Source organism: Zea mays, chromosome 2, assembly GCF_902167145.1.
Source record: "Zea mays cultivar B73 chromosome 2, Zm-B73-REFERENCE-NAM-5.0, whole genome shotgun sequence".
Lineage (NCBI taxonomy): Eukaryota > Viridiplantae > Streptophyta > Magnoliopsida > Poales > Poaceae > Zea > Zea mays.
Window position 1 is genome coordinate 189,051,171 of NC_050097.1, and position 9,994 is coordinate 189,061,164.

Here is a 9,994-nt window from a genome sequence, read left to right on the forward strand (position 1 = left end):
GTTTCTTGCTTGCATAGAGAAGGGACGACAAATTTCTGTAACGTAAAAGCAGGAATCTTACAGGCCCATCAGCCTAACAGGCCGATAAAGGCCCTCTTTAGGTGTTAGCCACGCAACGGCCTGTCAGCTGTGGTCACACCTGGTGGGCTGGCGCTTTCCGCCCACCCCCACTGGCTGCCTTTCCTTGCATACGCCCGCCACGGCCTCTCCCTCCCTATCCTGAAACGCCAATCCGATAAAAAGCGCGCACCGGCGTGGCGCGCTTCGCCCCCAGGAGCCCCGATCATCTCCCGCTCCCTTCCTTCCTCCTCCTCCTCCTCATGGCTCTGTCGTCCGCCGGCTCGTTCGTGGCCTGCAGCCTCCGGCCAAGGTAAGCACAAAAGGCATGGCGCACCCTGCACCGCCAGTCCGCCACACCATGAGCGTCTCTTTCTCACACGCCGCCGCTGTGCGCTCCGTTTCTGCAGCGGAGCTAGCATCCATGCCCCGAGGTCGCCGCCGCACCTGAAGCCGGGTGCTGCGGCGGCGTCGTTCACGAGGACGCCGCAGCGCCGGGCGAACGCGACCAAGGGCGGCGTGTCCACCGTGTGCGAGCCGCTGGGCCCCGACAGGCCGATCTGGTTCCCCGGCAGCTCCCCTCCGCCGTGGCTCGACGGAAGGTAAGTAAGTGATGTTAGCAGGGTGGGCATAGAAGAGTCTCTCAGATGTACGTACCGGAGGATAAGATGGCCAGCTGACATTTCTTTGCCATCGAATTATTGCCCTGCAGCCTTCCAGGAGACTTTGGATTTGACCCTCTCGGACTAGGTGATCGACACCGTATTTTTTTTTCTTCCTCCATGCAAAACAACTAGTAGTAGCGCTGACGAACTTAATTAGTGCAGGTTCGGAGCCGGAGCTGCTGCGGTGGTTCGCGCAGGCGGAGCTGATGCACGGGCGGTGGGCGATGCTGGCGGCGGCGGGCATCCTGGTCCCGGACCTGCTGGCGCGGTGGGGCTTCATCGACGCGGGGTTCTCGTGGTTCGACGCCGGGTCCCGCGAGTACTTCGCGGACCCCTGGACGCTGTTCGTGTCGCAGATGGCGCTGATGGGGTGGGCGGAGGGGCGGCGGTGGGCGGACTACCTGAGGCCCGGGTGCGTGGACATCGAGCCGCGCTTCCCGAACCGCAAGAACCCGGTGCCCGACGTGGGGTACCCCGGGGGGCTGTGGTTCGACTGGGCCAACTGGGGCCGCGGGTCCCCGGAGCCCGTGATGGTGCTGCGCACCAAGGAGATCAAGAACGGGCGGCTCGCCATGCTCGCCTTCGTCGGCTTCTGGTTCCAGGCCGTGTACACGGGCCAGGGCCCCATCGACAACCTGCTCGCGCACCTCGCCGACCCCGGCCACTGCAACATCTTCTCGGTACGTGCACCGCCGGCGGAACGGCCTCTTGTCTTGCGGCCTTGCTTCGTTATATATAGGCACCGTTTGAACGTTGGGTCTGCTGGTTGCTTTTCTCAGGCGTTCACGTCCCACTGATCCGATCTTGCTTCGGAGCTGGCGGAGAGACTGCGAAGGATTAAAAAAAAGGGCATCCTGTTGAGGGAGAAAGAACTTCGCTTGGTCGGTATCATTTTGGCCTTGCTGGACATGTCAACATTTTGTTTGTAGTACCTGCGTAGAAATGTCAAACCACCTGTACAAACGTACAAATACCACCCCAGGGATCGCGATGATGCTAGCCAGCAGTCCAGCACACACTAGCTTGTCCTGAAGATCCATGCAACACCGTATACAGAGGAAATTTATGGACACGGCAATGTAAACATCCCCCATATCCTCGTCGTAGCATAACGGTGTCATCTACAATACAAATCCTTTATTTATTTTACACGATATACTGCGGACAACATTAGCGGTGTTAAGGTGATTGGGTTGCTAAAATTAGAGGGTGTTGCTTGAGGATTAAAGCTAGTTTGGGAGTCAAAAAAACCGAAGCAGATATGAGGGACTAGAATCTACACATTCAATTTTGTACATGCAGCCAGTAAACAGGAGTATTGACGACAGTGGACTTGTTCCGTTGTTCGTAGTATCGATGACGTCGATTCCTAGCTAGCAACCAATCTCCGTGTGGACAAGTCACAAGTGGACACTGAGGCTATCCGCAACCGTTACCCCTAAATTTTTCCCCCTATATCACTTTTTCCCCCTATTTTTCCCTCTATTTTTTCATCTCCCGCAGCGGTTCCCCCTAAATACTCCCCCTATACCCCACTACCACTATAAAATATCATTTTCTATACCAACTGTTGAATGCAATTTTGTTGCTGATGCAGGGACGTCTGTAGCCAAAAGTTTAATACGCATCTGCAGGAGAAAGAAAAGAAAGAAAAAGAAATTATCATCCAGAGAATACGTGGGAAATAAGCAGGAATACATAACCAAGATATTTGCCAGGCCATCATGCAAATCCTTGGAGTTGGCGGCCACAAAGATAGGAGTTTGTTGTAATCTTTTCCTATTATTTAGAATAAGTTAGTTTTATATCCAGTTAGAGACGGGATATATAAGCACTATTGTAAGCTGCAAAGACGAGAGATCAACAGTTATCATTTTCTTTAATCTACTACATATTCCTTTAGTTTCTTTCTTTGGTGCTTTGACGAGAAAAGCATTCGAGTCTCTCTGCGAAAGTGAGATCAACGCCTGCTGCTCAACCAATTTCTGGTAGCAGCAGACGCCTGCTGCTCAACCAATTTCTGGTAGCAACAGATTTGGCGACTCCGCTGGGGAACGATTTGTAATCGTTTCACGGCGGCAAACTGCTGGTGATTGGCGTCCTCATCGCCAATCATAGTCGGGGCTATGGAGGACAAGACAGCGAAGAAAGCGGCGCCGGACAAATCTGAAGTTCATCCCTTGAACGTGATCAAGGTCACGATGGAGGACCTTACAGAGGTGGACCGGAAGGAGATTGAAGAAGAAATCGCACGAGAGATGGAGGAGAAACGGAACGAGAGATTAGCTTGCTTTCGAAAAACCAAGAATGGTGTGATCAAACAGATTGGTGGGGCAAGCACGTCCAGCAAGAAGGTAAGTTCATCTGTCACTTGTGAAGAACTAGCTCACATGATTGATATCGCTGTAGCTAGCAAATATGGGACTGATGTCGCAGAAATAACACACATGATTTCTGAGGGAGTGCGCAATTCTTTTGACACATTTAGATCTGAGTTTAAGCAAGATATGAATAATAATATGCCTAGACAGATCCGATCTATAGTTCAACAGGTTCAAGGAGAATTGCAGGGTAAGCGTGTAGAAAATCTTTCATATGTGCCTAGTTATAATGGAGCAGTTGCGCATAATGATGTAAACCAAACTGTTAATGAGAGGAGTGGAGATTCAGTAATGAACTTTAACCTACAACAGCCATATTATCATAGTATGGCATACGGGCCATCTATTCCACCTATAGGGAACAAGATCCCACAAGGATTTGTTCCAAATGATTACAGGATTGGGGAGCAGAGAGCGCTGTTATCAGCATCGGGAGTCACACATACAGCAGCTGAGGGTGAGAGATCTGAGGGTGTTAGAGAACAAGTGGCAAGGACTCTCAGGGAATTTGGTTTTGAGCCCAAAGGGCATACTAGGTCATATAGGAAGCCCTATCCTGAATTTTTTGACACTGTGCCATATCCTCGAGGTTTTAGAATCCCGGACTTTGTGAAATTTTCTGGGGATGATTCAAAAACTACCTACGAGCATGTAGGACAATACCTAGCGCAGGTAAGTGAAATTGGTATAACAGATGCCCACAAAGTGAAATTATTTCCTTTATCATTATCTAGTACCGCTTTCAATTGGTTTACATCTTTAGCACCAAATTCAGTTACTACGTGGGCATGTTTAGAGCAGAAATTTCATGATTATTTTTATTGTGGTGATACTGAACTCAGGCTATCACATCTTACCATGGTTAGGCAGAAATATAATGAAACTGTTTTTGAATACATTAGAAGGTTTAGAGAAACAAGAAACAGATGTTATAGCTTAACTTTAGGGGAAAAGGATCTGGCCGATTTAGCTTTCGCAGGGTTATCATCCTATCTGAGGGAGAAACTAGAGGGGCAAGATTTTACTGACATAAACCAAGTCATGCAGCGTGCTATCACCCATGAAAGTCGTGCTAGGGACAATAAACAGTATAGCCGATTTAGAGATACAAATGGCAGGGAGAAAGAGAAACAGGGGGTTAACATGTTAGAGCCCAATAATGACAGTGATGAAGAGACAGATGTATGTGTGGCTGAATGGGTAGATGCGCCAAAGGGTAGGCCCATGACGTGTGCTTTTTTAAAGCCAAGTCCAGGGAAAAGGGAAGAGATGAAATATACATTTGATGTGTCCAAGTGTGATAAATTGTTTGACATCTTATTACAGAATAACATCATTAGATTAAGGGAGGGGCATGTGATTCCACCCCCTGAACAATTGGCTAAGAAAGATTATTGTAAATGGCATAATTCATTTTCTCATTCTACTAACGAGTGTAATTATTTTCGTCGTCAGATACAATCGGCCCTAGCTGATGGACGATTGACATTTGGAGAAGCTAGCAAAATGAAGCTTGATAAAGATCCGTTCCCTATCAATGTAATTGATTTCGAGGGCAAAAGAGTGTTAGTTCGGACAGATCAGGCCGAAACTACTAAAGGCAAGAATGTGGTTATCTCTGATGATCTCAAACTCAAGATGATAAAACCGAAGAGTCCGGAAGTCGGTGTGTGGAAAATAAACGAGAGAAAAAGGGTTCAGTCTGTCTTTAAACCGACTTCTGAATTTTTGATCAATAAATATACTTCACAATGGAAAAGAAATGAGTTCCAACATCCTAGAGGTTTCAAGAGGCCCAGGACTCCAGAATGGGCACAAGGCAGTTTCTTTGGACAAAGGGAAGGGCCGTTGAACTGGAGAAGCAGGGAAGACTGTGCTCATGCAGAAAGCCAATATTTGTTCTCACAACGTGAATTCCCGAAGCGGCCATATTTGGAGACAGAGCGAAGGCATGGAGGTGGAGTGTGGAGCAGGCTAGGGAGAAGTATGGGGAGTCGGCCCGGGGCTATTACCATATCAGAAGACCCCGAGGAGTCGCGCTCGCAGATTCAAAAGAAATGGTCTCCTCGCAACCCAGTGGATGCTAGAGGGCTATGTATGGGCAAAAAATTAGAAGGGGGAATTATTGTTGATGGGCAAAATGAGCCGCTGAGGAAAAGCTGCTCAAAAATCATAGTGGGAACAGTGGAGTGCGACATATTAAATGCTGCAGAAGGTTCCCAGGCAGAGGTGGCAAAGCAGAATGGTCAGGTGGCTGTCATAAAGAATTACATAAAGAACGGTGAAGAAGTGGCGGCCAAGCCAAACATAGTACATGGACACGTAGCTGCTGCTGGGATAAACAGATTACAGGTGATCAGGCCACAAAGTGGTGGTGGACAAGGGATGAGCAGCAAGCGCATGAGGCTTGACGTAGGGGCTGCACGAGAAATGAATAATTTTGCTAGCTGGGATGGTGAACGCAGGGCTGAAATGATTGCAAATCAACGCATAGTTGGTCCCGGTGTTGTGATGGATGGCCACTATAGGGGGGAGCATCACACATTGGCCGAACAATCAGGTTGCAATAATAAACAAAGAGCAATACCAGCAAGAATGCCGTTTAGAGAACATGTTGATACAGGTGGAAAAAATATGTTGATTGATGTCACCCAGAATGTAGGTCCTACTGGTCGAGCTTCAGCTGGCAGTGTATTGGACGTGGGGGGCAAGAAAAATCATGGTTCAGTTGCGCCCGGTACAAAACCAGCACCGAGATGGTGTCCACCTGGGTTAAGTCGTACGCAAAAGCGTCGTGTCCAGCGGTTGAGGACTATGGAAATGACAGAAAAGATGGAAGAGGAGGAACGTGACAGATGGTTTAACGAGGATAGGCCAATGGTTATCCCTAAGAAAACATGGAGGGAGAAACGATTGGCCAGGGAGGAAAAAGATGATGACAACAGCAGTGGTTCCGATAAAGAAGAAAGCACTGAAGCACAAGGGGACATGGATATAAACATGGTGTTTGTTTTACCTACTGAGTTCAGAGCAGGAGAGGGAGATGTGGCTGAGCTAACATTGGGGGCTGAGCGTGCTGTGTTTGAAAAAACAAGTGAGCAGGGATCTCATCTAAAACCATTATATGTTCGTGGTCACATTGATGGGAGGCCAATGGGGGGCATGCTAGTCGATGGGGGAGCAGGTGTAAATGTAATGCCGCTATCCGTGTTTTCTAAATTAGGATACAAAGAGAGTGAGCTAATTAAGACGAACATGAATCTAAGTGGGTTTTCAGGAGAGCCATCACAAGCAAAAGGGATTATGTCTGTTGAACTCACAGTGGGCAGTAAAACTGTCCCGACGGCCTTCTTCGTGGTGGATGTGAAAGGGAGGTATAATGTTTTGCTAGGGCGAGATTGGATACATGCTAATGGTTGTGTGCCATCTACTCTGCATCAGTTTTTGGTTCAATGGGTAGGTGATCAGGTGGAGGTCATTGAAGCAGACACCGCTATGTGTGTCGCACTCATGGAAACGCCAATGGAATGGCAGCACGGTGATATGCGGTGTTTGACAGGAAGGGATTTGTCAGGATATGATTTTATTAGTGTAGAGCGAGATAGTTTTGTGCCTATTCATGTAAAGCCGGCTGACATAGCACGGCTCAATGACTCAATGTTATAAATGAATGAACACGATAGTTTAAAATGGTTACAGGAGAGGACAGATGAATATCGTTTAAACAAAAACGATATGGGTGAGGTGGTGGATGATTTTGATGATATTGGAAAGTTAGGGCAGGGGTTCTCATCTGTTGATAAGCTAGAGGAAGTGGACATTGGAGACGGGAAGGTGCCAAGACCAACATTTGTAAGTGCTAAATTAATAGCCAGTCAGAGGCAAAAGGTATGTGCTTTACTTAGAGAGTTTAGAGACTGTTTTGCATGGGATTATACTGAGATGCCAGGGCTGAGCAGGGAGTTGGTTGAACATAGGCTACCAATTAAGCATGGGTTTAGGCCACATAAGCAGCCACCTAGACGATTTAACCACACCATACATGACAGAGTTAAGGAAGAAGTTGATCGGCTGTTAAAAGCAAATTTCATAAGGCCATGCAGGTATGCGGAGTGGGTCTCCAATATAGTGCCGGTTGAGAAGAAAAATACAGGGAAGATCAGGATTTGTGTGGATTTTAGGGATCTAAATAGGGCGACCCCGAAAGATGAATACCCAATGCCCATAGCCGATGAACTTGTTAATCAGGCTTCGGGGAATAAAATCATTAGTTTTTTGGATGGTAATGCAGGGTATAACCAGATTTTTATGGCCGAAGAGGATGTATCTAAGACAGCCTTTCGTTGCCCTGGTTTTGTCGGGTTGTTTGAATGGGTTGTGATGACATTTGGATTAAAGAATGCTGGTGCAACATATCAACGGGCCATGAACCTTATTTTTCATGATCTTTTGGGCATTGTATTAGAAATCTACATTGATGATGTTGTGGTTAAATCGGCTGCTTTCAATGACCATTTAGCCGATTTACGGTTGGCGTTGGAGAGGATGCGAAAGTATGGTTTAAAGATGAATCCCCTTAAGTGCGCATTCGGAGTGTCGGCTGGTAAGTTTTTAGGCTTTATGGTGCATGAACACGGGATTGAGATTGATCCAAAAAAGGTGGAAGCAATTGATAAATTGGGAGAGCCGACATGCAAAAGGGACGTTCAAAGGTTATTAGGAAAGATTAATTACTTAAGGCGATTTATATCCAATTTGGCCGGCAAAATTGAGTCATTCGTACCTCTTATTCGGCTTAAACATGAATCTGACTTTAAGTGGGGAGCTGAACAGAGGGAGGCATTCGCTGTTATTAAGGGATATTTGGCAAAGCCGCCAGTGCTTAAAGCATCCAAGGCGGGAGTGCCTTTCAAATTGTACATTGCAGCACAAGAGAAGGTAATCGGCGCTGTCTTAATACAAGAACATGGTGGGAAAGAGAGTGTGGTGGCCTATTTAAGCCGTCGTCTGCTGGACAGCGAGAGCAGGTATGTGTTCATTGAAAAACTCTGTTTATCCTTGTACTTTGCATGCACTAGGTTTCGACATTATTTGCTCTCAAGTACTTGTACTGTAGTATGTCAAACGGATGTGGTTAAATATATGTTGCAAAAGCCAATTCTTAGTGGTCGAGTCGGGAAGTGGGCATATGCTTTGATAGAGTATGATCTAATTTATGAGTCTTTATGTTCTATGAAAGGGCAAGTTATAGCCGATTTTATAACTGATCATAGGGTTGATGTAGAGCAGGAAATCTCATGTCTTAATATTCGTCCTTGGCAATTATTTTTTGATGGTTCTGTGTGTAAAGAAGGACAGGGAATCGGCTATGTTTTAGTGTCACCAAATGGTTTATGGCATGAAACATCAATTAGGATTGAATATTGCTGCACTAACAATCAGATTGAGTATGAGGCTTTGTTGTTTGGGTTAATGCATTTAGATGGTATGGGAATAAAAGATATAGATGTGTTTGGGGATTCATTGCTTGTGGTACAACAGGTGAGAGGGGAATTTCAGTGTTTAGATGGTATGCTGCGTAATTATTTAGACAGATGTCTAGATATTGTTAAAAAAATGGATACTTTCACTATTGTGCATATATCTAGAGACAAGAATGGTAGAGCTAATTTTTTGGCACAGCAAGCATCGGGATATAACATAGAGAGAGGGCAATTCTTTATCCAGAAGGAGCCAATGTTTGCAGGCATCAATAGTATAGAGAAGAGTAACTCAGACCAAAAAAAATTCGAGGCCGAGCTACAAGGTGGGATGGGTAATTCTGATTGGAGGAAACCATTGATTGAATGTTTGCGAAACCCCAGTAGCACCAATGATAGAAGCGTCCGGAGACAAGTATTAAAGTATACCTTGATGGGAGATGAATTATACCGGCGAACGATAGATGGTTTGTTGCTGAAATGTTTGGGTGAAGAGGAGTCAAGAGTAGCTATGGGAGAGGTCCATGAGGGTATGTGTGGTACCCATCAGTCGGCCCACAAAATGAGATGGATGTTAAAACGTGCAGGATTTTATTGGCCGACTATGATGGAGGATTGTTTTAGGTACTTTAAAGGGTGTGAGGCGTGTCAAAGATTTGGAGATATTCAGTCAGCACCAGCTAGCATATTGCATCCTATTATAAAGCCGTGGCCATTCAGAGGATGGGGGTTGGATTTCGTTGGTGAAATTCATCCATCTTCATCTAGAGGGCATCGGTTTGTGCTGGTGGCTACCGATTATTTTACTAAATGGACCGAAGCTGTGCCTTTGAAGAACATGACACATAAGGAAGTGATAAGTTTTGTGCTAGAACATATTGTGTACAGATTTGGCATTCCGCAGACATTAACAACAGATCAAGGAGCTGCTTTTATGTCTCAACAATTTAAAGAATTTGCCAAATCCTTGCAGATCAAGTTATTGAATTCATCGCCATATTACGCGCAAGCTAATGGGCAGGCTGAATCCAGTAACAAGGTATTGATAAGATTAATAAAGAAAAAGATTGCAGAAAAGCCAAAAAGATGGCATGAAGTACTATCAGAGGCATTATGGGCTCATAGAGTTTCTCGGCATGGGGCAACTAAGGTAACACCATTTGAATTAGTGTATGGGCAAGAAGCGGTGCTTCCTATTGAAGTGAATCTGCAAGCTTGTAGAGTGGCTTGTCAGGATGGATTATCGGCAGTAGTGTATGGCGAGTTGATGATGGACAGGATTGATGGAAGTAGTGAAAGCCGATTAACAGCTTTAAAGGAGATACAGAAAGAAAAATTGAGGGTAGCAAGAGCTTACAATAAAAGGGTAAGAGAGAAATCGTTTCAGATCGGGGAATTAGTATGGAAAACG

The 9,994-nt window shown here is 46.0% G+C and overlaps 1 protein-coding gene across 2 annotated transcripts; it reads left to right on the forward strand.

The window, feature by feature from the left end:
- The first annotated feature begins 225 nt into the window (after positions 1–225).
- Positions 226–2,603, forward strand: LOC100273427 (Photosystem I chlorophyll a/b-binding protein 6 chloroplastic). 2 transcript variants are annotated; one of them, NR_158598.1, is made up of 6 exons: positions 226–370; positions 468–659; positions 770–807; positions 885–1,402; positions 1,502–1,603; positions 2,320–2,603. NR_158598.1 is itself a non-coding variant. In NM_001365734.1 (5 exons), exons 1-5 carry the CDS (start codon positions 321–323, stop codon positions 1,517–1,519), a joined length of 816 nt encoding a protein of 271 aa, NP_001352663.1. In that variant the 5' UTR covers positions 226–320; the 3' UTR covers positions 1,520–1,797. The 2 variants fall into 2 exon arrangements, 1 of the variants encoding a protein (NP_001352663.1); NM_001365734.1 differs by lacking the exon at positions 2,320–2,603 and having other exon boundaries at positions 1,502–1,797.
- The last annotated feature ends 7,391 nt before the right edge of the window (positions 2,604–9,994 follow it).